At 47.9% G+C, this 27,528-nt stretch overlaps 4 protein-coding genes across 11 annotated transcripts in view; 3 read left to right on the forward strand and 1 right to left on the reverse strand.

The window, feature by feature from the left end:
• USP35 (ubiquitin specific peptidase 35) overlaps window positions 1–4,750 on the reverse strand; it is a 66,413-nt gene extending 61,663 nt beyond the window's left edge. Inside the window, exon 1 of one of the 2 annotated variants that reach the window (XM_005290568.4) lies at window positions 4,501–4,750. The gene's annotated coding sequence lies outside the window, so the exon portion shown is untranslated. The remainder of the gene's footprint in view (window positions 1–4,500) is intronic. The other variant, XM_065595912.1, reaches the window with a different exon arrangement.
• Window positions 817–27,251, forward strand: KCTD21 (potassium channel tetramerization domain containing 21). Of its 6 annotated transcripts, none has more exons than XM_065595977.1 (2): window positions 817–1,224; window positions 23,592–27,251. In XM_065595977.1, the coding sequence occupies exons 1-2, from the start codon at window positions 1,000–1,002 to the stop codon at window positions 24,402–24,404; spliced, it is 1,038 nt and encodes a 345-aa protein (XP_065452049.1). In that variant the 5' UTR covers window positions 817–999; the 3' UTR covers window positions 24,405–27,251. The 6 variants fall into 6 exon arrangements, with proteins under 6 accessions (XP_065452049.1, XP_005290623.2, XP_005290624.2 ...); XM_005290566.5 differs by lacking the exon at window positions 817–1,224 and adding an exon at window positions 4,783–4,916 and having other exon boundaries at window positions 23,592–27,181; XM_005290567.5 differs by lacking the exon at window positions 817–1,224 and adding an exon at window positions 4,956–5,089.
• The window catches only part of ALG8 (ALG8 alpha-1,3-glucosyltransferase), a 52,956-nt gene continuing 30,233 nt past the window's right edge, over window positions 4,806–27,528 (forward strand). Inside the window, exon 1 of one of the 2 annotated variants that reach the window (XM_065595962.1) lies at window positions 4,806–4,916. Coding sequence is in view for 1 of the 2 variants with exons in the window: in XM_065595946.1 (XP_065452018.1) it covers window positions 4,947–5,089 (143 nt within the window). In the remaining variant the exon portion in view is untranslated. Of the gene's footprint in view, window positions 5,090–27,528 lie in introns of both variants that reach the window. The other variant, XM_065595946.1, reaches the window with a different exon arrangement.
• Window positions 13,265–15,286, forward strand: LOC135983542 (myb/SANT-like DNA-binding domain-containing protein 2). Its single transcript, XM_065595999.1, has 2 exons — window positions 13,265–13,796; window positions 14,669–15,286. Exons 1-2 carry the CDS (start codon window positions 13,265–13,267, stop codon window positions 14,866–14,868), a joined length of 732 nt encoding a protein of 243 aa, XP_065452071.1. The 3' UTR covers window positions 14,869–15,286.

Genomic DNA, 27,528 nt, shown 5'->3' on the forward strand with positions numbered 1-27,528 from the left:
AAGGAAAAGAAGTCTGGAGATAAATGTGAGAAGGGAGGGACAGGCAGTAGAAACAAAAGTGAAACTGTTTGAGCAGCATTAGGGCTACCATACGTCTGGATTTCCCCGGACATGTCTGGCTTTTCGCTCTTTAAATAGCCATCCGGGGGGGATTTCTAAAAATCTAAAAATGTCCGGGATTTCCCCCCGGTCGGCTATTTATGAACCGAAAAGCGGCTGACAGGGCGGCCGAGCGCCGCTCGCATTGGGGCCTCGGCAGCCAAAGCCCCTTCCCGGCTCCCCCCATCCCCTGCAGCCTTAGCACACCGCCCGGCAGCGCTGGGGGGCGGGGCTGTGCGCCTGTGAGGGAACGCGGCGGTGGGGCCCCTCCCCCGCTTCCCCCCTCCTCCACAGCCTCAGCACGCCGCTCCGCAGCGCTCGGGCGGGGCGGGGCGCTCCTTGGGGCGCGGAGCCAGAAACACCTGCCGAGCGGCACGGTAAGGGGGCCAGGGAGCTGGAGAAGGGGGGCAGTCAGGGGACAGGGAGCGGGGGGTTGGATGGGTCGGGAGTTCGGGGGGGGGCTGTCAGTGGGGCAGGGGTGTGGAGAGGGGTTGGGACAGTTAGGGACAGGGAGCAGGGGGGGTTAGATGGGTCGGTGGTTCTGGGGGGGCTGTCAGGGGGGCAGGGGTGTGAAGAGGGGTTGGGACAGTCAGGGACAGGGAGCAGGGGGGGTTAGATGGGTCGGGGGTTCTGGGGGGGCTGTCAGGGGGGCAGGGGTGTGGAGAGGGGTTGGGACAGTTAGGGACAGGGAGCAGGGGGGGTTAGATGGGTCGGGGGTTCTGGGGCGGCTGTCAGGGGGCGGGAAGTGGGAGGGAGTGCTTAGGGGGCGGGGCTACCCCCCAATGGAGTGTCCTCTTTTTTGAAAGTTCAGATATGGTAACCCTAAGCAGCATATTCCAGAAGTCTTGAGGTCTTTCTGAGTGTAGCCTTCATTGATCTATCATACCATTCTCTCACTAGATGGGAAAACCTATAATGGCAGCAGGCCATAAAAGAGACCCACTTTGGGAATATTTTAATGAAGTTCCTCTACCTGTGGGTAAGATAGGCATGCGTGCAAAATGCAAACAGTGCAACAAAGAAATACAAGGCCTGGTTGCCCACATCAGGAGAAGTGTTCCTTCTCAGGAGGAAGCTGCATTGAAGATTATGAAAGAAACATGTCTGAACATGCAGGATCTTCCGGTTGGTAAACTTTTTTATTTCATACTTCTTTCTTAAGGACTGCCTGTCTTCCTTCTGGACTATTCTTGAATTCTCATGTTTGAGCAAAAAATATAGTTGTTACTCTATGGTATTATCATTTTAGATGCAGTTGTGATAAAAAATAAATAGCTGAAATAGGCAGATCTTCCTTTTACAATTTCACCTTTAAAGTAGTACTGAGTGTCAGCAAATGCAATGAGTAATTTTTTTCACTTGACCAGAGCTTGGAGAGCTGGGAAGCGATGATGCTAAATGAGCAGTATGGTAATAATAATTAAATAACTGCATCGACTTATTTTGTTTAGGAGAATCTGTCCTCAACATACTGTGCAGCATAAGCCCTATATTGCAAAGAGCTGGTGGAGATTTTCTTTAGTGACAGGGGTGTGCAGCTTTAGGAGCAGGAGTCTCTGAGTGCCATGAAGTTCCAAAATGCCAGGGTGGGCAGCACAGTACCATTGTAAAGGTCCCGGTGGTCAGAGATTTGTTACATCATTATTATCATCCATTCTGACTTTCAACATTTTGCAGGACCTCACCCTACATTAGGCCCACTAATATTTTAGCTATCCTGTCCTCAGATCTCTGCAGTGATAGTGCCATGAGCCCTTGATACTGTGACTCCCTTGGAGTCTAGCCCATTGCTTTACAGTTCTTGGCGTTATGAACTTTGTTCTAACATCTAGTTGAAACTTTTTCTTTCATCCACATGGGTGTGATAACATTAAATAAAGCTTAGATCCACCAGCATTTCATCCTCTCACTCCCTGGATACGTCCTCTCAGTTCAACCCCCGCACAATGCAGTAACTCCTCACTTAAAGTCGTCCGGGTTAACGTTGTTTCGTTGTTACGTTGCTGATCAATTAGGGAACATGCTTGTTTAAAGTTGTGTATTGCTCCCTTCTAACGTCATTTGGCAGCCGCCTGCTTTGTCTACTGCTTGCAGGAAGAGCAGCCCGTTGCAGCTAGCTGGTGGGGGTTTGGAACCAGGGTGGAGCAGCAGCCCCCCTAAGTTCCCTGTGCAGCAGCTGCCCAGCAGGCTACCAATTGCAGCTGTCCCTCCCCCCACTGCCATGTGCTGCTCCTGCCCTCTGCCTTTGAGCTGATCCCCGAGACTCCTGCTTGCTGTGCAGGGAGGGAGGGAAGGAAGAGGGGGGCTAATGTCAGGGTGTCCCCCTCCCCTCTGCTCCTGCACCCAGTTACCCCATCTTCCATAGAGCAGGGGGGACACACCAGGGCTCAGGAGGAGGGAGCTTGCAGCAGCTGCGGTCTCAGCAAGCTGATCTAATTAACAAGGCAGTGCACTTAAAGGGGAAATGCGCATATCTCCCTCCATTCCTGCTGCCTTGTAGAGTGAGAGAGTTAACCCTTGAGGGCTCAGCCAATTGCTAGTTCATCATTTAGCAGTAAAGGAAATATCCCACCCTCTGACTCCTCCACCTCAACCAAGCTTCACAATCATCATCACTGTATACCAGTATTAAATTGTTTGTTTAAAACTTATACTGTGTGTGTGTGTGTGTGTGTGTGTGTATATATATATAAATGTAAATGAGGGGGTTAGGTTCCAGGGAAATTTTTTTCACCAGACAAAAGACTATATATATATAGTATATATATAGTATGTGTGTGTGTGTGTAAGGTATATATATATATATATATACACACACACACATACTATATATATACTATATATATATATAGTCTTTTGTCTGATGAAAAAAATTTCCCTGGAACCTAACCCCCTCATTTACATTCATTCTTATGGGGAAATTGGAGTCGCTTAAAATTGTTTCGCTTAAAGTCGAATTTTTCAGGAACATAACTACAACGTTAAGTGCGGAGTTAATGTACATAATATTCTACATTTACACACCTTTTCGTCAAGGACCATTACAAATGTTGATGGATTTAGTCTCCCAAAACCCCCATGAGAGATTATTATCCCATTTTTCAGGTAGGAAAACTGAAGCTCAAAAGAGACTTGCCCAAGGTCTCATAGAAAATCAGTGTCTGAGCAGGGAATATAGAACAGAATGTGCTCTAACCACTTGACTATGCTTTCCTGGCATAGTCTGTCCTTCTCAGATCGCCCAGATAGACTAATTTTCCTTTGATTCCCTAGTCATGATTTGCTTCCCATCCAAGCAAGACAGTGGCACCAATCAAACTGCTCTGATTGGTTGATGTGCCCAGGACCCCTTTGGGTCACTGGATTCTTCCTTAATGTGCCCTGACTTTCACACCGACACGCCTTCTGTGACCGTCCTTGGAGAATGTAAATAATTCCCCTCTGTCTTGCTTGTCGTTTCTTTAAGGTATTTATAGATTAAACATCTCTCCTCTCCCTTAAAATTTCTGTCTTTCTTTATCTGTATAAAACTCTAAGATATAGATGCCTCCAATGTTTTGGCTGAGAGAAGACACACCTGTAAACTGTGCCTTCATAACAATGACATACATCATTCATTTTAGACCAAGATTTACCTCCATCCTACACAAACCCTGCGGTTCTCTCTCACAATAGAAGTAAGACATGCACACGGAGACTATAGCCAACTTTATAAAGACTACAGAAAAGATCTATATCATGTTCCCCCATAATAAAACATAAAATAACAGATTAATATGTGATACATCCCTTTAGCTTCAGCCCTGGCCAGGTGATAGACCTGATGGTCTATTTGGCCTTTTCTATCTTTCACAATGGACTCTACAAAGGCTCCGGATGTTTACATACAAACGATCATACATTCCTAAATTCATAAAGCATTTTGAGATCCTTCATAAACTGGCATACAAATTACTTGCAAAGCCTGCTTTTATTTCTCCAGCAAAACTCCTATCAAAGTCAAGGAGAGTTCAGCCTGAGTGTAGATTGGATCTAGACCAATACTGCTGTTGTTACAGAGCTCATTACGGGGTACTTGTCACATTCTGTATTAGAGAGTGCAGTGTCACCCCACAGAATGGGAATATCACCCATCTCTCTCTCTCCCCAGAATCCCCTTTCTCTCAAAGGATGCAAGACAACCTCTTTAGCCCGCAAGCTTTGTCCTAATGAAAACCTTTGCCCAAGTTAGCCACCCACTTCAAGCAGGATGCTGCCTTGCATACTGTCAGTGCCATGCAATGCAATCATTAGAAAAAACACACCGACGCTCGCCCGCCCTCCCAATGCCACAGACGAAATATTTCTCAGCATCCTTATTACCCCACCCTCTGCAATCCTGCCTGCCATGCAAATAAATACCTTACTGCACTGCAAACAATCCGCAAAGAAGGGGAGGCGGCGGCGGCTGCTGCTGCTACTGCAGTAGCAGCAGAGTCCACGGTGCCAGGGCTGCTGCAACCCAGCACTTACCCCAAGCGCAGCCTCTGGCGCCGCTGGAGCCGTTCAGAGACAATAATAACAGCCTGCGTCTCCTTTAACACCAGCTGGTGAGTGGCAGGCTCTGCCCCGGGGCCTGCTGGGAGTTGTAGTTCCCCTCTCCGATGGCCTGGCTGTAGACCTGGAGCCCTGAGAACTACAAGTCCCAGGGAGGGCTGCGGGGCTCCCAGATCCTGCCTTCTAGCTTTCTCCCTCTGCTGTGTCGATCCTCGCTGGGTTTGTCCCGCTTCCCCCCCGCCCGCGCCTGGGACAGGGGCCAGCGGACCGCGGGGGAGAAGGTGGGTGCTGCAGTCCCCCCGAGGAGGGGGATGCTTGCGGGGCTGGTGAGTCACGGGGCCAGCTCTGGGCTCTGCGGGGTCCCCTCCCGGCCCTGGCTGCGCCCCCGCGAGCGGCTCCCGCCCCCGCTGGGGAGGACGGTCTGGCGCTGCAGCCTGCTGAAGAAGGCTCCCAGGTGAGCGCTCTAGGTCCCGGGCCACAGGCCGGTGCTGTGCACTGTTGGAGACAGCGGTGCCCCGCAGCCCCGGACTAGCCCTTGGGATCTCCACAGCCCCATGCCAGCCTTCGCTCCCCCCGCCCCCCAGATGAGTGTCCTCATCCCCCTCTTGCAGAAGGAGAAACTGAGGCGCGGAGCAGTGGAGTGACTCGCCCAGGGCCAGTGGCCCCTTGTGCTAACAAGCTCGCATTGCTGCTGGGTAATAGTAGCAGTTTGTAATGTGGGAAGGAAGCGTTAAGGCACTAGAGATGCCTAATTCTGCTAGTGCTTTGGGGTCCTTATACACATCCCCCTTCTTAGTGACTAACCCGGATGGACTGAAATGATGATGGGGGTTCGTTAGCAACAGCTGCTTCCGTATACCAAGCTGTGGACCTGATTCTCCACCCACACCAGTTTTACCCCAGTGTAACGCCATTTGAATTACTCTTGATTTACACGTGTCTGTGAGGAGAATCACACCCTACATACAGGGCTTAGTTTGCTTAGTACTGGACTGTGCCCACCTTCGGCGGTTAATAACATATAGGGACAGGCAGAGAGATGTTGTCCATGTATAGAACCATGTGCACTTTTTAAGCTTTTGGTAAGGTTTAGTTTCTGATGACAACTGGCAGGTTAGCTTTGTTTTTTGTTGGCTCATGTGTTAACACACAGCTACATCTCTCTCTTTCTCTAACTGCATTCATTGTGTCAGTGATAATCTTATCTATGATGGCAGGGCTGCCTTTGGAAATGATTGGGATAGGCAGGAACTAGGTAACCACTCAATTGGTACAAACTTAATATGTCTACCTACACCCCTCCCCAGCAATTCAGCACAGGAGATGATATAGTATCCCATTGTAGCTACCCGGAGGATTTTAGGTGGGTCGAATGCAGTTCCCCATGGGAAATTTGGCCAGGACTTTGAAGAGCATATGAAATGCTTTACGGAAAGTATAATTAAATTGATGTGGGGAGGGGGGATTGCTTTAGCTTCTTGAATATACTGAGGGTTTGATTTGGCAGTTGGCTGCTTCCTCCCTAAATATGTGACTTCAAAAACCAAATGGAATGGTCCCCTGAGGCTTTCTGAGGGGGTGGGTGACATCAGAGCTGTGAGTTACACTCTGCTTTCGCCCTGATCCTCAGATCACTTTGCAACTGGTTCTTTTCTCTCTTCTCCATGATCTCTTCTCCCTGCCCTCCTCCCAACACCCTCAGCAATTACTGAGCTTCATTTCTTTGTCCTCCATATAGTGATTATTTCACTTCTCCGCCTCAATTTGACCCATTATTTTACCTCTCCCTCCCCCTTCCCCAAGTGGGCTCCAATCCTGTCTTCCTCTCCTTTGTCCCCTATCCAGGGTAACCCTCTGCTTGGTTTCAGTATCCACAACCTTTATCCCTTCACATTTAGCTCTACCTCTAAGCAGTAAGTGCCTGCACTGTGGCCAGAACTGAGCGCTGCTGGTGACCTCTTATGATGCTTTAAAGCAGTTTTCTATGCACCTCTTTGGCACTGGATAATGCTGAGCCATTCCTCAGTGTTAAATTGATGATTGAGGAATGGTGCCAAGCTGACTGCTAAAGGCAAGGAAGTTGGGGAATGTGATGAAATGAACATTCATGCTTATGTTGCTTGTGTGCTTGTTTTGCAGAGAAATTTCTCCCATGTCTACTTAGGGAAAGGGCCTTCCAAGATGAGGCCCTGATAATACCCACCATATTTTCCTCTAAGCTCCCCAATCTGCTAGACCAGTGATCCCAACCTTTTCCAGATTGTGACGCCATGTAACAACAAAAAAGAATTTGAGGACATCCCTTTCGTCTGGCCATAAAGAAAAGGAGGATGGTCATGACCAGCCTGGACCTGCTGGGAGCTTCTGACCAACCCTTCCTCCCCCGCCCCGGATCAAGATCCAGGGTGAGCAAGGAAAGAAGTGAGGGCCCTGCATTAGTGACTGCCTCGAAAATTCCACTTGCACAAAATCAGACCTATAGCAAAGACAGGGCACATGCAGGTTTAACAAAGCAGTTAACCATCAGGGCCCTCTGTCTTTCAAGTTAGATAGCTCTTGGTGGAAACAGTGCTCGTATTGTCCTGCACCACTGGAGTGGGAGAGCATGAGTCTTCTACAATGAGCTCAATCAAACTAAGCCCACGCAAATATATACGGCAAAGCCTGCACTTCAGGACTTGAGGCAGATATGAGTGAATGGCCCAACAATAGTTGCCTACCAGCCCCATTAAGCTATTCTCTACAGATGCTGTTTTAAATCCTTCCATAAAACCTACCTCTGCTGTGATACCTACAGATCACTGTCAGCTGGCATTGGTTAGGTAAGTGGTGAGCTGAGACTTCTATTCTTCAGCTAAACTCTGCTCATTTTGGTACTCCTCCCACTCCTACCTTGTTGGTCTGTCTTGTCTACCTGTCACACCCTGCCTCACACCTAGACTGTAAGTTCTTAGGGACTGGGATTGTCTTTTGTGGTGTTTGTCTGATGCACGCCTAGCACAATGGGGTCCTGATACTTCACTGAGGATTCTAGGGATTGCTAATAATAATACTGTCTTGAACGGAGACCGGGAATAAAACACATTGATGGACACAGTCATGGTGAGTGCTCGGCAGCAGAGAGCATGAATGGCAGGCTAGACTGACCAACCAGATCTAGATTTCAAAGCAGGGGGCTCTTGATCATGGCATCTAGGTATTTTGTAAGTATGGGAATTTTTACCTGAATGTGAAATAGAGTATTGCAATGGTCTCAGTTCTGATGCACAGTTTTAGACCCCTGTTGGCAAGTGACATTTTAATGAATGAATGCTAAAGCAACAAAATAAAGCATAAGACCAAGTGAGAGGAATGCATTCTAAAAATGAGAAACGTTGGCACATAGCCCAAAACAGAACAAGCATAATGCCTCTAAGGATTGCCTTTGAACAACCGCAGCAGCCCTGACATTTCATTTGAATGTACTCTGGAGAATGAGACCAGAGCCTAATAATTGGAACAACCATGTTTTCTTATAAAACCACCATATTTAAAGTCTTAGCTGCCCATGAACAGATGCTCAAAATTTTTTCCACAGCTACCTATTAGATGGAGCCAATCCATTCCTTGCCACTGCAGAATTATTCCCTGTAATACGTTTCCTAGCTTTTTTGTTCATTCTTCTTTAAAATGACCCAGGAGATTGGGATTCCACTTCTTGGGCATTATTCCAAAGGCTAATAGATTTTTAGTCTGGATGTTCATCCTGATACTTAGCATAAATGTTCCATTTCTTACTTTCATTTTATAACTCCTAGTTATACTCCATTGTACCACCCTAAATAATTCATCTCCCTTGCTGGTGTATACATCTTTTGCAGACTGTCTGGTGCCCAGAGATTTCTCTTAAACTACCCATATTTAGCGCTCTTAACTTTTCATTATAATCCAATCCCACCAGTTCACAGATGCCTGTTATTTTACTGCTCTGAATTTCTTCCTTTTTTGTTAAACTCCTCCTGATGATAAGACGGCCCACCGCCTGTTATTTCTCTGTTCTATGAGACAATGCCTCTGCAGCCCAAAATGCTAGTGGTCTTTTTTCCCTCTGCCATGTAGATTCATGTCTAATGTTAGCATAACCCCCTTTGCGTCTCTCTGCATGACTGCTTTTCATAGGTCTCTCTTCCAGTGAATACTCGTATTTGTCCTCAGAGGTACTGACTTGCATTTTTTCCAGACTGAAACCTCACTTTGTTACTTTCTGATCTGTTTGGTTGCCTCTCTCCTCACTGGTATTTGCAACTCCTCCCTATCTGGTATCATGCAGATTTCATTCACATTCTCTAGATGCATTTCTCCAAAACATCAATGAAGATGTTCAACAGGACCAGACTTATATCTTGTGGTATCTGACTAGGCACCTTCTCTGACTTGATAACATGCTGTTTTACTATTGTCCTTTGCTGGTCCTTTACCTAGTTTTAATCCATATGACTATGTTTCTACCAAAGCTAATTTGAATGAATTTTGAGTCAGATTTTGTGGTCCACTGTATAAAATGCTTTACCAGAATCCAATGAGATTGCATGTACCACTTTCCCTTCCTGCATTAAGGTGCAATCTGACCCAGGCAAGGAGGCCCTTTAGCCAATGAGGTGTTCTACTGAATCCAGTGAGACTTTGGCTGCATTGATGAGACTGATTGTTGACTCTGGCCGCATTGATCAGATTGCTTTTCTTGCTAGAATTAGGCTCCAGTAATGCAGTCAGATTCGTCTGGCAGTATGTACTTTTTGTAAACCCATCCTACATGCAATCGTTTTAAATCATTTTGATTTGCTGTCTGCCAGTATCTAGAGGGTTGAACATGGTATAGTATGGTGGCCATTCCATCTGTGCATTGCTAAAATTCTCCTGCAAGAAAATCCCACTGGGGAGATTCAAGCATGTACCATTGATCCTACATGAAGCATTTCCCCACTGGGGCTGGCAACAGCAGAGTAAAACTGATGCAAGACTAGGCGGTTTCACTGTGTTGCTCCTGCTGGATACTGTAGTGCAAGAGCAGTGGGGTAATTCACCTACAGAGCAATCTGAGTTACACAGCTGGAAGAGAAGAGATGAGCTAATGTGTATCTTCCACTGATCCAGCAACCTGCTGTTTCCCAAGCAGTAGACTGAAATTCATCAGCGTCACATCAGTTTCACTCTGCTCCTCTTAGTATTGATGTGATCCAAGGGTAGAGAGGGGAAGTGAGATACACAGAAGGGGGGGCGGAATATAAAGTTATGGGGAGCAGAGAGACAGAAGGGTAGACGATGAGGATCAAGGAGCTGGCATGGGATGTGAGACTTGTACAGAGTGGGGCTGGCCTGGTGGTCTGTGACACCACTTCCATATTCAGGGCCAAGCTTGCTCCCGGTGCCAGTAAGGACTGTGACCACTGCAAGGGCTGGGGAGAGGAAGAGATGGGCCTTTTTGCAACTACCTTAGGCCAACTGCATGAGCAACAGAGGGAGCTCCACCATCCATGTCAAGCCCGCCTTGACCAAAGAGAGGGTCACATGACCTTTGGAAGCGGGAAAACACAGGGGATGGGGCAGAGGAAGGGAGGAAAGGACAACTGACAGAAATAAAAAGGATATTTTGTGGGAGGAGTGGGGGGAAAAAACCACAAAAGAAGTGTGAAGAAACTCCAACACAGAAAAGACTGAGAAAAATGATGAAACAGCTTAATTTTAGGGGAAAGATGGGATCAAGTAGGGTTACCATACGTCCGGATTTTCCCGGACATGTCCGGCTTTTGGGGGCTCAAATCCCCGTCCGGGGGGAAATCCCCAAAAGCCGGGCATGTCTGGGAAAATCGGGAGGGCTCGGTGGTGCTCGGCCGGGGCCTATTTGGCTGGTGTCGGGGCCGGTGCGGGGCCGGGGGCATGGTGCCGGGCCGGGGTCCAGGAGCCGGGCGCGCGGTGCCGGGCCGGGAACCAGGGGCGCGGGGCCGGGCGCGGTGCTGGGCCAGGGTCCGGGCCGGGGGTCCGGGCCCGCGGGGCCGGGAGCCGGTCCGGGAGCTGGGGTCGCGGGGCCGGGCCCGCGGGGCCGGGGAGCCGGTCCGGGCCCGCGGGGCCGGGAGCCGATCGGGGGTTGCGGGGCCGGGCCCGCGGGGCTGGGAGCCGGCCCGGGGTCGCGGGGCCGGGGTCGCTGGGCCGGGAGCCGGGGTTGCCGGGCCGGGCCGGGAGCCGGGGGGTGCGCCGGGCCGCCGGGGGGTGCGCCGGGTCGGGCCGGGGACCGGCAGTGCTGGGCGGGCCGGGGGTGCTCGGCCGGGGCCGGCACCCCAGGGCCCAAACCGACCCAGGCTGGAGCCGCCGGGGGGCCAGCCTGGGCCGCGCCTCCTCCCCCCACACTCCCCCTTACCTGCTTCAGGCTTCCCGCGACTCAAATGTTCGCGGGAAGCAGGGGAGGGGGCGGAGACTTTGGGGAGGGGGCAGAGTTGGGGAGTGGGCGGGGCTGGGGGCGGGGCCGGGCCGGGCCCCCATGGAGTGTCCTCCATTTGGAGGCACAAAATATGGTAACCCTAGGATCAAGGAGTCTGTCCCCCTGCAAGTACAGGACTTAGGCCTTTGATGGAGAATGTATTGGGTATTAAACTGATATTGCAGTGATTTTAGTCAAAGGAATCTGAGAAATAAACTCTTTCCTCTGCAACGTTTGTAAACACTATTGCCAAGTCAAAAGCAGTAGGACTAGAAGAAAGCTCCGTGATATCAAAACAGATAGAAAATGGCCTGAATGTCTCTAATAAGCTTTTCCCACAAACTGAGATTTTGATTTTGATTTGTTTTTGCTAAAGGAGGTCAATGTTCAGAAGAGTGCTGATAAAAACCCATCAAAGATGCCGTTTCAAAGCTCATCAGAGCTAGCAGAACTGGAGTGAGCTCCTATGGTTTTCTGTATTAGCAGATCATGTGTACAGTATGTCCTGGCTCTGTTCAGCAAAGAGGCTGCAGTTCAGAATTACAGCTGACAACGGGCACCGCAGATCCACTGCACGTCTCAGTCACTCTGTTTTAAGAGAAATGCTGCCTAGTGACTTGAGCACAGGACTAGGAGTTGGGAGAAAAAGGTCTCTGCTACTGAAATGCTGCTTGCCCAAGGTCACACAACTTAAACTTTCTCTGCCTCACTGTCCAAATAGCAAGTATGAAAAATCAGGACACTTTTTTTGAGCGAGGAAGCGGGAAGGATATAGTGGCATATATAAGACAAAGCCCCTAATATCGGGACATCTGGTCACCCGAAGTGAGGATAATGCTATTTACTTGCCTCCCAAGGGTTAGTTACTGATTGTACTGTGAAGTGCTTCGAGATCCTTGAATGGCAGGGGCTATAGAAGGGTTAAATATACTGAAGTGAGATTCTGTACTGGTGCAACCCACTATTCAGTGTGTGTTACGTGCTCCACCCCACTCTTTTGTCCCCCATCCACAAAGGATGGTGTGTCTGTCACAGCCTCCAGCTACCAAGCCTGGCTCTTTAGCTCAAGCTATAGAGACTCATGCTTTAGCTTTGGAGGTCTCAGGCTCCATCCCCAGTGTGTCAGCCAAGACCGCTGTTGTCACACTGCACCTCAGCAGGTGCAGCACACAGAGAGAAGAGGACACAAAGGTGCTTTAAGTTCTGGGCTGGTGTGACCTAGGCAGCCTAGAGAGCTGCTCTAAATTTCCACAGCCTTGCCTAGGCTAGCTGTGGGCAGCTCCATGGTCTCTGTAATGTTCTGAGCTATGGAGATTCCCCTCTACTTAATACACCAGCTATTCTGGGCCTTGCCCGGGACAGCCTACGGCTGTTCTCTGTCATGCCTGTCCTGATGGAATGCTCCCCCAGCTGCCTAAGGGGCCACAGCAGTGTATAAACAGTGGGGAAAATCCCTCCCATTACGTTTTTATCTAGAAGTCTTGGGCCCCCTTTCTCAATCCAGTTGGACAGGCAGGAAGTTCTTTATTAAGGTGACATGTCCAATGGTAACCTGGGTTCCATATTTCAATGTCTGCAAAAATACATGACTGGACTGGATATTTTTAGCAACACCAACAAAAGAAATTAATTGTTGCTGTTTCTAAGGATTTGTTACATCGAGAGTTAGTGTGTGGCGAGATGAGATATAATTCTAAAGCGCACTAGCCTGCCATGCAACGATTGACTCCGTGGACTGTGCACTAAAAGTTTTCTAGTGCACTTTAATCTGCTGCTGTTTGAAACCACAGTAGATCAAGGCCTGGTCTACACTATGAGTTTAATTCGAATTTAGCAGCGTTAAATTAACCCTGCACCCGTCCACACAACGAAGCCATTTCTTTCGAAATAAAGGGCTCTTAAAATCGATTTCTATACTCCTCCCCGACGAGCGGAGTAGCGCTGAAATTGATATTGTCATTTCGAATTAGGGTTAGTGTGGCCGCAATTCGATGGTATTGGCCTCCGGGAGCTATCCCACAGTGCACCATTGTGACCGCTCTGGACAGCAATCTGAACTCGGATGCACTGGCCAGGTAGACAGGAAAAGCCCCGCGAACATTTGAATTTCATTTCCTGTTTGCCCAGCACAGGAGAGCACAGGTGACCACAGAGAGCTCATCAGCACAGGTAACCATGCAGGCCGATAATCGAAAAAGAGCACCAGCATGGACCGTACGGGAGGTACTGGATCTGATCGCTATATGGGGAGAGGATTCAGTGCTAGCAGAACTTCGTTCGAAAAGACGAAATGCCAAAACTTTTGAAAAAATCTCCAAGGGCATGATGGAGAGAGGCCACAATAGGGACTCAGAGCAGTGCCGCGTGAAAGTCAAGGAGCTCAGACAAGCCTATCAGAAAACAAAGGAGGCAAACGGTCGCTCCGGGTCAGAGCCGCAGACATGCCGCTTCTACGCTGAGCTGCATGCAATTCTAGGGGGGGCCACCACCACTACCCCACCTTTGACCGTGGATTCCGAGGCGGGGGTAATCTCATCAGCCACACCTGAGGATTCTGCGGTCGCGGAAGAGGAGGAGGAGGAGGACGAGCTTGCGGAGAGCACACAGCACTCCGTTCTCCCCAACAGCCAGGATCTTTTTCTCAGCCTGACTAAAGTGCCCTCCCAAGCCAGTATCCAAGACCATGACCCCATGGAAGGGACCTCAGGTGAGTTTACCTTTTAAAATATAAAACATGGTTTAAAAGCAAGCGTTTTTTAATGATTAATTTGCCCTGAGGACTTGGGATGCATTCGCGGCCAGTACAGCTACTGGAAAAGTCTGTTAACGTGTCTGGGGATGGAGCGGAAATCCTCCAGGGACATCTCCATGAAGCTCTCCTGGAGGTACTCCAAAAGCATTTGCAGAAGGTTTCTGGGCAGTGCAGCCTTATTCCGTCCTCCATGGTAGGACACTTGACCACGCCATGCTAGTAGCAAGTAATCTGGTATCCTTGCATGACAAAGCCTGGCAGCGTATGGTCCCGGTGTTTGCTGGCATTCAAGCAACATCCGTTCTTTATCTCGCTGTGTAATCCTCAGGAGAGTGATATCGCTCATGGTAACCTGGTTGAAATACGGGAATTTAATTAAGGGGACCGAGGTGATTGAAAAGAAATCCTTCCCTGTAGTAAGCCAAGCGTGGGAGGCGGGGGGGGATTGGCGCTGAGCTTTTCACGATCATCCCAGAGAATTGGATTGGGGTGGGGGGGCTAGTTTGTTTTCTGCTGCTGAAGGTTAACAGGAAAACCGCAGCACTCAACGAGCTTTGCTTGTTATGTGGGAAAGGAGGGCGCAGAAGCTGAAAGACAATGGCTTACCATGGCCGCATGCAAGCCGAATTCTGTTGCCCGGACCTGCGTCTGTGATCTGTAGTAGCAAAGCCACAGGCACTCAATATTAAGAGGCAAAATTTGACCTTGCACAGAAATCACATGTGCTATGTAATGTGAATAGTGTTGGTCACCGTGAAAGAGTATAAGCATTGTTCTGTAAAATGTATCGTTTTAAAAATTTCTCTCCTTTTTTCCCCTCCCTCCAGCAGCTGCAAATTTTTCAAGCCTCCCTCCTCCATCCCGAAGGCTATCTCAGATAAGGCGTCGGAAAAAGAGAATGCGAGACGAGATGTTCGCGGAAATCATGGAATCCACCCGCAATGAAAGAGCTCATCTAAATGAGTGGAAGGACACGGTTTCAAAGTATAGGAAAGATGCCAGTGAACGTGAGGACATGAGGGACTAACGTGAGGACATGAGGGACGCTCGAGATGAGAGGTGGCGGCAGGAAGATCAGAGGAGGCAGGATGCAACGCTGGGGCTGCTGCATGAGCAAACAGACATGCTCCGGTGTCCGGTGGAGCTTCAGGAATGGCAGCAGGATCACAGACTGCCGCTGCAGCCCCTGTATAACCACCCACCCCCCTCACCATGTTCCAAAGCCTCCTCACCCAGACGTGTAAGAACGCGGGGGGGGAGGAGGCTCCATGCACCCTCCCATTCCACCCCAATGGACAGCCCAAGCAAAAGGCTGTCATTATTTTAACCTTTTTTTAGTGGCCTTTTCCTTCCCTCTGATCCTCCTCCCAAACCCCACCCAGGCTACCTTCTCAGTTCTCTCCCTCTTTTTATAATCAATTAATAAAGAATACATGATTTTTAAATGATAGTGACTTTTTATTTCCTTTGAAAGCAAGCTGTGATTGAAGGGGGAGGGTGGGTTGCCTACAGAGAATGAGTCAATAAAGGGGGCGGGTTTTTATCAAGGAGAAACCAACAGAACTTTCACACGGTAGCCTGGCCAGTCATGAAACTGGTTTTCAAAGCTTCTCTGATGCGCCGCGCTTCCTGGTGTGCTCTTCTAATCACCCTGGTGTCTGGCTGCGCATAATCAGCAGCCAGGCAATTTGCCTCAGCCTCCCACCCCGCCATAAAGGTCTCCCCCTTACTCTCACAGAGATTGTGGAGCACACAGCAAGCAGCAATAACAATGGGGATATTGGTTTGGCTGAGGTCTGAGCGAGTCAGTAACGTGTGCCAGCGACCTTTTAAACGGCCAAATGCACATTCTACCACCATTCTGCACTTGCTCAGCCTGTAGTTGAACAGCTCCTGACTCCTGTCCAGGCTGCCTGTGTATGGCTTCATGAGCCATGGCATTAAGGGGTAGGCTGGGTCCCCAAGGATAACTATAGGCATTTCAACATCCCCAACGGTTATTTTCTGGTCCGGGAAGTAAGTCCCTTGCTGCAGCCGTTTAAACAGAGTAGTGTTCCTGAAGATGCGAGCGTCATGAACCCTTCCCGGCCAGCCCACGTTGATGTTGGTGAAACGTCCCCTGTGATCCACCAGTGCTTGCAGCACCATTGAAAAGTAACCCTTGCAGTTTATGTACTGGGTACCCTTGTGCTCCAGTGCCAAGATAGGTATATGGGTTCCATCTATCACCCCACCACAGTTAGGGAATCCCATTGCAGCAAAGCCATCCACTATGACCTGCACATTTCCCAGAGTCACTACCTTTCGTAGAAGCAGCTCAATGATTGCTTTGGCTACTTGCATGACAGCAGCCCCCACAGTACATTTGCCCACTCCAAATTGATTCCCGACTGACCGGTAGCTGTCTGGCGTTGCAAGCTTCCATAGGGCTATTGCCACTCGCTTCTCAACTGTGAGGGCTGCTCTCATCCTGGTATTCTGGCGCTTCAGGGCAGGGGAAAGCAAGTCACAAAGTTCCATGAAAGTGCCCTTACGCATGCGAAAGTTTTGCAGCCACTGGGAATCGTCCCACACCTGCAACACTATGTGGTCCCAGCAGTCTGTGCTTGTTTCCCGGGCTCAGAATCGGCTTTCCACGGATAGAACCTGCCCCATCAACAACATGATCCCCAAAGCGCCGGGACCCACGGTTTGAGAGAATTCTGTGTCCATGTCGTCCTCACTCTCGTCGCCGCGCTGCCGTCGCCGCCGACTCCTTGCTTCATTTTTCTGGTCCTGGTTCAGCATAAATTGCACAATAATGCATGAGGTGTTTACAATGTTCATGACTGCTGTCTTGAGCTGAGCGGGCTCCATGCTTGCCGTGGTATGGCGTCTACTGTGTTCACCCAGGAAAAAAGGCGCGAAACGGTTGTCTGCCATTGCTTTCATGGAGGGAGGGGTGAGGCTGTACCCAGAACAACCTGCGACAATGTTTTTCCCCATCAGACACTGGGATCTCAACCCAGAATTCCAATGGGCGGGGGAGACTGCAGGAACTATGGGATAGCTATGGGATAACTACCCACAGTGCAACGCTCCGGAAATGGACGCTAGCCCCGGTACATGGACGCACACCGCCGAATTAATGTGCTTAGTGTGGCCGCATACATTCGACTTTATACAGTCTGTTTCCAAAATTCGAATTCTGTACATTCGGATTAATCCCGTAGTGTAGACATACCCCAAAGCACAGTATGGAATTTTTAGTGTGTGTTACCAGGGTCCACGTGGGGGAGTTGCGTTGTATGTAAGAGAGGAGTATGACTGCTCAGAGCTCCGGTATGATACTGCAGAAAAACCTGAGAGTCTCTGGATAAAGTTGAGAAGTGGGAGCAACAAGGGTGATGTCGTGGTTGGAGTCTGCTATAGACCACCAGACCAGGGGGATGAGGTGGACGAGGCTTTCTTCTGGCAACTAGCAGAAGTTGCTAGATCGCAGGCCCTGGTTCTCATGGGAGACTTTAATCACCCTGATATCTGCTGGGAGAGCAATACAGCGGTGCACAGGCAATCCAGGAAATTTTTGGAAAGCGTAGGGGACAATTTCCTGGTGCAAGTGCTGGAGGAACCAACTAGGGGCAAAGCTTTTCTTGACCTGCTGCTCACAAACAGGGAAGAACTAGTAGGGGAAGCAAAAGTGGATGGGAACCTGGGAGGCAGTGACCATGAGATGGTCGAGTTCAGGATCCTGACACAAGGAAGAAAGGAGAGCAGCAGAATATGGACCCTGGACTTCAGAAAAGCAGACTTTGACTCCCTCAGGGAACAGATGGGCAGGATCCCCTGGGAGAATAACATGAAGGGCAAAGGGGTCCAGGAGAGCTGGCTGTATTTTAAAGAATCCTTATTGAGGTTGCAGGAACAAACCATCCCGATGTGTAGAAAGAATAGTAAATATGGCAGGCGACCAGCTTGGCTAAACAGTGAAATCCTTGCTGATCTTAAACGCAAAAAAGAGGCTTATAAGAAGTGGAAGATTGGACAAATGACCAGGGAGGAGTATAAAAATATTGCTCAGGCGTGCAGGAGTGAAATCAGGAAGGCCAAATCACACTTGGAGTTGCAGTTAGCAAGAGATGTTAAGAGTAACAAGAAGGGTTTCTTCAGGTATGTTAGCAACAAGAAGAAAATCAAGGAAAGTGTGGGCCCCTTACTGAATGAGGGAGGCAACCTAGTGACCGAGGATGTGGAAAAAGCTAATGTACTCAATGATTTTTTTGCCTCTGTCTTCACGCACAAGGTCAGCTCCCAGATTGCTGCACTGGGCAGTACAGCATGGGGAGAAGGTGACCAGCCCTCTGTGGAGAAAGAAGTGGTTCGGGACTATTTAGAAAAACTGGACGTGCACAAGTCCATGGGGCCGGATGCGCTGCATCCGAGGGTGCTAAAGGAGTTGGCGGGTGAGATTGCAGAGCCATTAGCCATTATTTTTGAAAACTCATGGCGATCGGGGGAGGTCCCAGATGACTGGAAAAAGGCTAATGTAGTGCCCATCTTTAAAAAAGGGAAGAAGGAGGATCCGGGGAACTACAGGCCAGTCAGCCTCACCTCAGTCCCTGGAAAAATTATGGAGCAGGTCCTCAAGGAGTCAATTATGAAACATTTAGAGGAAAGGAAAGTGATCAGGAACAGTCAGCATGGATTCACGAAGGGGAAGTCGTGCCTGACTAACCTAATTGCCTTCTATGATGAGATAACTGGCTCTGTGGATGAGGGGAAAGCAGTGGATGTGTTATTTCTTGACTTTAGCAAAGCTTTTGATACTGTCTCCCACAGTATTCTTGTCACCAAATTAAAGAAGTATGGGCTGGATGAATGGACTGTAAGGTGGATAGAAAGCTGGCTAGATCGTCGGGCTCAACGGGTAGTGATCAATGGCTCCATGTCTAGTTGGCAGCCGGTTTCAAGTGGAGTGCCCCAAGGGTCGGTCCTGGGGCCGGTTTTGTTTAATATCTTTATTAATGATCTGGAGGATGGTGTGGACTGCACTCTCAGCAAGTTTGCAGATGACACTAAACTAGGAGGCGTGGTAGATACACTAGAGGGTAGGGATCGGATACAGAGGGACCTAGACAAATTAGAGGATTGGGCAGAAAAAAACCTGATGAGGTTCAACAAGGACAAGTGCAGAGTCCTGCACTTAGGACGGAAGAATCCCATGCACTGCTACAGACTAGGGACCGAATGGCTAGGTAGCAGTTCTGCTGAAAAGGACCTAGGGGTCACAGTGGACGAGAAGCTGGATATGAGTCAACAGTGTGCTCTTGTTGCCAAGAAGGCTAACGGCATTTTGGGCTGTATAAGTAGGGGCATTGCCAGCAGATCGAGGAACGTGATTGTTCCTCTTTATTCGACATTGGTGAGGCCTCATCTGGAATACTGTGTCCAGTTTTGGGCCCCACACTACAAGAAGGATGTGGAAAAATTGGAAAGAGTCCAGCGGAGGGCAACAAAAATGATTAGGGGTCTGGAGCACATGACTTATGAGGAGAGGCTGAGAGAACTGGGATTGTTTAGTCTCCAGAAGAGAAGAATGAGGGGGGATTTGATAGCAGCCTTCAACTACCTGAAGGGGGGTTCCAAAGAGGATGGAGCTCGGCTGTTCTCAGTGGTGGCAGATGACAGAACAAGGAGCAATGGTCTCAAGTTGCGGTGGGGGAGGTCCAGGTTGGATATCAGGAAAAACTATTTCACTAGGAGGGTGGTGAAACACTGGAATGCGTTACCTAGGGAGGTGGTGGAGTCTCCTTCCTTGGAGGTTTTTAAGGCCCGGCTTGACAAAGCCCTGGCTGGGATGATTTAGCTGGGAATTGGTCCTGCTTTGAGCAGGGGGTTGGACTAGATGACCTCTTGAGGTCCCTTCCAACTCTGATATTCTATGATTCTATGATTACACTGTAAATTTACATCCCAGCTTCCCGCACACTGTGGCCATATAGACAAGCCCTAAGTTGTGATGTGGTAGGTCTCTGACTTGAAGAGAAGCTCCTGGTTCAAACTGCACTTAGTTATCGTGGGTGCATCTGCTGAGAATTGCTGCTGATCCAAGACTGAGTGCCATCTGCTCACCTCGCTTCCTTTGTAAATGCTACTGAATGACAGTTAAGTCCTGCAGCGTAGTTTGGAGGAGCTAGCTTTGAGATCTCTGGATAAGAAGTACTATATAAGAGCTAGGTATTATTTATTGTTACATTAGCTACGTGTATGATCTTGAACGTACAGGATGAGGCCTACTCATCATGCCCCAGTGAGGAATTCAGCAAAGCAGCAGGCTAGACTGTCAGGACATCCATTTCATCTGCCTTTAGTTAATGTTTACAGGGAAAGTGAGGCAAGAGGCCCCTTTTCATTCTCAGCCTAGGGTCAGATGCATTGGTCAGTAAGGTCAAATCAGTGGTGTGTTCAGCAGCTAGCAACTAATTAAATGTCATTTGCACTGGGGTTTTTGGTTGTCCTGGGCTGCCAGATAATAACATTTGTCTTGTTTGCAAAGCATTGCAAAGATAGGAAGCTTTAGAAATGAAATGAAAAGTGGAATGAAATCAGACTTTGGGCCCATTGTATGTAAATTCAATTTTACAAGACAACTGGCTACGGAGTGCAAAAAAACAAAAAATCTGAAAACTTAATCCACTTTGGGGTTTTAAAAATATTTTTATGTCTTAGTCAATCCAGAAATCTTTTTAAATGAATCCAGTGCTTGCAAAAATTATGATATCCTGGGACACTGACATGCTCTATTTGGGATATAGCTGTTCTTCATATGGACTTGGAAGTAACTACCTTCAAGGATGAAAGTGCAGGTTAGTTTCCCTTCCACTCAGACTTACAACAAAGGGGCCAGTTATGTGATGTCCATCGGAACTGGACTGAGAGACCCTCCTCATATATAGGGTACCAAACAGCCTTTGTGTCAGTATAAACCAGGGGTTGTCAAACTGGGGGTCGGGACCCCTCAGGGGGTCGCGAGGTTATTACATAGGGGGGTCGTGAGCTGTCAGCCTCCACCCCAAACCCTGCTTTGCCTCCAGCATTTATAATGGTGTTAAATATATAAACAAGTGTTTTTAATTTATAAGGGGGGGTCGCACTCATAGGCTTGCTATGTGAAAGGGGTCACCAGTACAATAGTTTGAGAACCACTGGTATAAACATTGGTTGGATTTGAACCAGAACCTAGAGGCAAAAGGCTCTATATCCTATCACTAATCATCTGAACCAGCCACCTTCACTTTATAATTCTTGACACTCAATGGTGCCAAAGTGAAGATTGTTCCACAAACTGAGTGAAAACATCACACTTTTCTCTCTTCAACTAGTCAGGACCAGCAAAGAGGGTGAGAAATGTGGTGGTATCACAAGGAATGGGCTTGTTCTCTGTGTTCCATGCAATAGGATACAGGGATTTTATTCTTTGATTAAACTTAAAAAAACAACGTTCATCTTGGGCAGATCTCTGGAATGTCACATTTCATTCATAACAATTTTTTACAGCCAGAGTATCAGTTCTTGGAAAAACACATAGCTGTCAATTGAACTAGAGAGCCAGGCCAGGCCACCCCTTTATATAATTTAACTCATCTCCTTACTCTACATAAGCAGAAAGCTGTAGATAGAATTCTCCATGAGCAGTGGAATATGCTGACATTTCAGTGGCGAGCAGACTTTAAGGTTGGGGAAAAAATAGTTTTATCCTAGGAACTAATTTTTTCCCCCCAGGAAACATCCCATTGTGGCTAATAATGGGAATGTGCCACAGGTACTGTGGGGTTTGTGGTGAATTGTGTCTGTCTATATGCAGGAGTCCTTCTTGCCCAACTTTATTAAATACATGTGGGGCTGGTACTAAAGCTCAAGACCTTCATCTCCAGCTATACACAGGCATCTAACCAATGATCTTCTACGCAAAGAGCTCCGCAGGCTCAGAGAGCTGGTATGTGCACAAGCAGATCTGATTCCTTCCATCCATTAATGGGTTAATGTACATCACGGGTTAATGGAATGTCAGGTATGAAGGAGGAAGGCTATACTTGTGGTTTAGACAAAAGGCTCAGAATTGGATCTGGGCTTTTGCAGTGGCTTCCTCTGTGACTTTGGGTAAGTTGCTTAGATCAAAATGTAAGTGTCCATTAATGAGGGGCGTCTCCCTTCTTGGGTGCTCAGCTTCAGATATCTAACACCTTATCTTGATCAGAGGTGCTGAATGCCCACAGCCCCTGTTTAAGTAATGCATGCACAGTGGCTCTCCAAAACCAGGCTGAGTCTTGAGTTGAGCGCGCACACATTTTAAAATCGAGGCTTTAGTCACTCTGTGCCTCAGTTTCCTCCTCTGTAAAATGGTCATCACAATCACCTGTCTCACAAGGGTATTGTGAACCTTCACTTACAAATGTCTGCAGGTGCTTGGAGATCCTTGGGTGAAAGGAGAGACAAGCACAATTACTGTCTTTGGTATTAGCCAGTGGAGAATTGATTTTACAGTATAAGATCGTGTTGTCACTATCAGAGGGGTAGCCGTGTTAGTCTGAATCTGTAAAAAGCAACAGAGAGTCCTGTGTCACCTTTAAGACTAACAGAAGTCTTCTGTTAGTCTTAAAGGTGCCACAGGACTCTCTGTTGCTGTTGTCACTATGTGTATTATTATGACTACAGAGCCAATAATGGTGGCACAGTATCTCTCATTATTCCATATTTAGTTACTGAAATACCTGCACTCAAAGTGTATTCTACAGGGAGCAATTCGGCAGCTGTCTATGGAATGACCACACATATTGCAGCATGAGCTTACAGAAGACAGCTACCTTGTATCTCTGGATAGGAGGGGGAGCCATTGATTAGACTGGACTGTGAACGCCCAGCTAGAAGGAACAACATGAAACAGAGGAAAGGAAACAGTAGGTTGAGGACCAGATCCTCAGCTGGTGAAAATCCATATATCTTCATTGACTGCAATGGAGCTACACTGAGTTACATTAGTTGGAGATATGGCCCGGAATGTTTCCGACTGGTGAAACCTGTTAGACTGGGATAGTAGTGAACCTTGAAGAACTGGAGAGCCACTTAATTATTGAATGGAACTGTCGACAGCCATATGTGTTTGGCAGCACAACATCCTGACTGTGCACTGCGACATTTGTGTGATCAGGACTTGTCATCATCGCACACCTGTGTAATATGGTGAAGACAACACAAAGCAGTGTTGGGATGTTCTGCTATGATAACTTTTGTGGGTCCGGTAAGACCTTTGCACTCTCAATGGAGCACATGTAGGGAACACCAAAGATATGCAAGCTTCCTGATCTCTTATTTCTTATGCACCCCAAACTTCTGTGTGGCTCAGTGGAAGTTTTGGGTGCATGAGGGATATGGGATTGGGTGGACCCAGGATGAAATCCTGGACCTACTGAAATCAGTGGGGCCAGGATTTTGCCCTCATTTTGGATGGGAAGTGATGGAAGCACCTCATTTAAGACCGTTATTAAAATGAACGGGACAAAGCCCTTCTGAATGTCTGTTGGGAGCCAGAACAAGATTGTCTTTCTCCTCCATATGTCCAAGATGACCTCTAAAACTTTACCCATCTCTAACTTCTGTAGTTTTCATACTGATATAGACATAGAAATAGATATATATCCTTGTAAATCAAGGATATTCCCCAAAGTGACTGTTCTGAACCCCTAAATGCATTGTCTTGTTTTTTCCCCCCAGTGTTATTCCCAGCATCGTGACTTTTCCATCATGTCAGAACCTATAACACTCAACGTTGGAGGAAAACTGTACACCACTTCCCTATCTACTTTAACTAGTTTTCCAGACTCCATGCTGGGCGCCATGTTCAGTGGAAAGATGCCAACCAAGAGGGATAGCCAAGGCTACTGCTTCATTGACCGAGATGGCAAAGTGTTCCGCTACATCTTGAACTTCTTGAGAACTTCCCACCTGGACCTCCCTGAGGACTTCCAGGAAATGGGCTTGCTGCGACGGGAGGCGGATTTTTATCAGGTTCAGCCACTGATTGAAGCGTTGCAAGAGAAGGAGGTGGAGCTCTCCAAAGCTGAGAAGAACGCCATGCTCAATATCACCTTGGATCAGAGGACACAGACAGTTCACTTCACTGTTCGGGAAGCGCCCCAGATCTATAGCCTGTCTTCCTCCAGCATGGAAGTATTTAACGCCCACATATTCAGCACCTCATCTCTGTTCTTGAAGCTCCTGGGTTCCAGACTTTACTATTGCTTCAACGGCAACCTGTCTTCAATATCCAGCTACCTGCAGGACCCCAACCACTTGACCTTGGATTGGGTCGCGACTGTGGAAGGCCTGCCAGAAGAGGAGTACACTAGACAGAACTTAAAGAGACTTTGGGTGGTGCCAGCTAATACGCAAATTAATAGCTTCCAGGTATTTGTGGAAGAGGTGCTAAAAATAGCCATGAGTGATGGGTTTTGTGTGGATTCCTCCCACCCCCATGCCTCTGATTTCATGAATAATAAGATTATTCGACTAATTCGGTACAAGTAGAAATAGCCTGTTGTGATGGTATTAGGAAATACATAACCAAACACAGTGTTTTATTTTAAGACCCACTTCGAGACACTGTAACAAACAGCCTAATACAAAATAATGTGATAATCTGTACTAAGAATCACTAACTGTGAGTTGATTTTCCTGTACTGAATTTACCAATGTCCTTTCAGAATATGTCTAAATTCTAGGTGGATGGAATGCTGTCTATTGGCTTGAGCAGGGTCTAGGAATTAAGGAGTCCTGGGCTCCATTTCTGCCTCTGCCACTGACTCACTGTGTGATTGTGGGCAGGTCACTTAATTTCTCTCTGACTCTGTTTTCCCATCGGAAAACAGGGATAGTAATATTTAACCTACTTCAAAAGAATGCCGTGAGGCTTAAATAATGAGGTTTACAAATCGCCTTGAGATCATCCAATGCAGCGTTCCAGAGCTGCAGAGTTGTAGTAAGTGCAGTGGGTTTGAGTCTCCACCACGTTGCACGTTGTGTAGCCAATTTTACTTGGCCAGAGTGGATGTAGAATGCTACCAAGTCAGCAGGATAGAGGTTTCACACACACCTTACACAGGTATAAATGACCATGCAAGGAAGCGGAGAATCTGGCTTAGAGTGTTCAAACTGAAGTCTTCTTTTCCCTGTAATGAATCCTCAATCCTGTTCTTCTATTGAAGTAGCCATGTTTGCACTGGGCAGTTGGTATCGCAAATGACGAAGGATGCCATTGCAGACAGAATAATGCTGTCTATGTGGGTTTTGTTTAAACATGCTTTGGATACACAGGAGCGCCGCCAGCTTTCCTGCCGCCCTTGGCGGTGGAAGGTCCTGCCCCGAAACGCCGCCCCCCCCCCACAGAGGCGGTGGAAGGTCCCACCACCGAAATACCGCTGCGGTCGCTGCCCCCCAAATTGTAGTGCCCTAATGGGTTGTGCTGGCCCTGTGGATACACTTAAACCCTTACCAATTACGCTCTAATGCATGAAAGGTAACTAGATTTGGTCTTTCTCATAAGGGTATGTGTCTGGAGGATACTGCTGAAAACATTTTTTGTTCTGGAGACAATTAACAGAATAGAGTGTGTCAGCCCCAAATGTCTTCTAAATAGTTTGAACCACATCTACCTATGTCCCACACCTTCTCTTTGGGCACATGCTCCCCAGGGCAGATGGGTAATGAAGCATTAAGGGCTGAACGAAACATAGTTTGCCTTTTGGAATACAAACCATCCCTTCTATAAGATTATGCATGATATGTTTTCTAATTACTCTTCTTCAGTAAAGACCAGGGGCCTGATTCTCATTTGCCTTGCACCATGTGCATTTGTTTACACCAGTGCCAAGTGCATGTTGTAAAAGACTACCCAGTCAGAATGGAAGGATTTTACACCCTCTGTGCTTGGGTGTACATGACTACACAAGGGGCAGGGAAATGGAGAACCAGCCCAGTAGAAATGGTGGAAGGGGGGGAAATGGCCAAGCACTTTAACTAAGGCCTTGTCTACACCAGAGGTTCTCAACCTTTTTCTTTCTGAAGCTCCCCTCCCCCCCAACATGCTATTAAAAACTTCACGGCCCACCTGTTCCACAATAACTGGTTTTCTGTATATAAAAGCCAGGGTCGGCCTTAGCGGGTAGCAAGCAGGTCTATTGCCTGGGGCCCCATGCCCCGGGGGCCCCCACGAAGCTCCATTGCTCAGGCTTCAGCCCCGGGTGGCGGGGCTCTGGGAACTGGGCTTCAACCCTATGCGATGGGGCTTCGGCCCTATGTGATGGGGTTCGCCAGGGGTCGGCAACCTTTGGCACGCGGCCCATCAGGGTAATCTGCTGACAGGCCGCGAGACATTTTGTTTACGTTGACCATCCGCAGGTATGGCCCGCTGCAGCTCCTAGTGGCCGCGATTTGCCATTCCCAGCCAATGGGAGCTGCGGGAAGCGGCGGGCCACTGGGATGTGTCTTTCTGAACAAGGTTGTCACACTCAAGCACTGACTACACTGGCAAACCTCTGGATATCGCTCACCATCTGTCATCTGTAATGAGACAGAAGGGAGAATACAGTGATCTGTAAGGCATCCAATAACTAGCATCCATCCCTGCATTTTTACTGTCTCCAGAAGCTTTTAAATCAGGTCTGTGTTTCTACAAAGCTTAGCCTTATCCTAGTCCTTGCTTCCTAAAGTACTATGGCACAGTACCAACCCAGTTTATATGTAACCATGGTATAGGAGTTGTATTTTGTTAAAATTTATAAGACCTCTTCAACTTTACCACCCCAAGCTGCAATGGCTGTAGATGGTAAAAACCCAGATACTGCAGCAAGTGGTGTTACATGTCAAGCCACCAACACCACTCCCAATGAATCAGTGCTGTACCAATGCAGCTGTGTGATATGAGAGGCACCATGCTGTGGGAGATGTTGCCTTTTGGATGAAATGTAAAATGGAGGTCCTGACCCTTTATAGCCATTAAAAATCATCTGGAAACTTTCAGAAGATTGAGGATGTTAATCCTGATCTCCTGTCCAAGATCCAACATGAAAAATGATGTTCTTCCCATTTAAAATCCCCTTGCCGTTTCAAATGGATCAAGTAGCATTCTTCCCTCCCTGTCTGAAACTGCTGTGCGGTGTTAAACAACGGCCATATTCCACACCAGAGGTAGCTGCATGTCAGTGGTGAAGCAAAGTGATTCCTGTGTGAATCTATCTTATACAAAGAGTTTATAGTTAAACTGGATGCTAATGTGTCAAGTATCAGGGGGTAGCCGTGTTAGTCTGTATCTACAAAAACAACAAGGAGTCTGGTGGCACCTTAAAGACTAACAGATTTATTTGGGCATAAGCTTTCGTGAGTTAAAACCTCACTTCTTCGGATGCATGAAGAAGAAGTGAGGTTTTAACTCACGAAAGCTTATGCCCAAATAAATCTGTTAGTCTTTAAGGTGCCACCAGACTCCTTGTTGTTTTTTGGATGCTAATGTGTTATACAGTACTCATCATTTTACATCCTCTGAATAGTTTGACCTGCAAGATCTCAGAAGCTGCCTGCTCTAACCAAAGCTGTGTCATAAAGCAAATAAAATTAATTTGGAAGTAGTGCTTATAGAGTTTCTGGGGAGGTTTTT

This window comes from Chrysemys picta, chromosome 1 (genome assembly GCF_011386835.1).
Source record: "Chrysemys picta bellii isolate R12L10 chromosome 1, ASM1138683v2, whole genome shotgun sequence".
NCBI classification, from domain to species: domain Eukaryota; kingdom Metazoa; phylum Chordata; order Testudines; family Emydidae; genus Chrysemys; species Chrysemys picta.

Excerpts from the sequence above, each read along its gene's own strand:
- KCTD21 (XM_065595977.1), top strand. The coding sequence starts at position 1,000 with ATGGGAAAACCTATAATGGCAGCAGGCCATAAAAGAGACCCACTTTGG. Across the intron at positions 1,225-23,591 it reads TGAACATGCAGGATCTTCCG|TGTTATTCCCAGCATCGTGA; the intron begins GTTGGTAAACTT and ends TTTTCCCCCCAG.
- LOC135983542 (XM_065595999.1), top strand. The coding sequence starts at position 13,265 with ATGCAGGCCGATAATCGAAAAAGAGCACCAGCATGGACCGTACGGGAG. Across the intron at positions 13,797-14,668 it reads CCCCATGGAAGGGACCTCAG|CAGCTGCAAATTTTTCAAGC; the intron begins GTGAGTTTACCT and ends CCCTCCCTCCAG.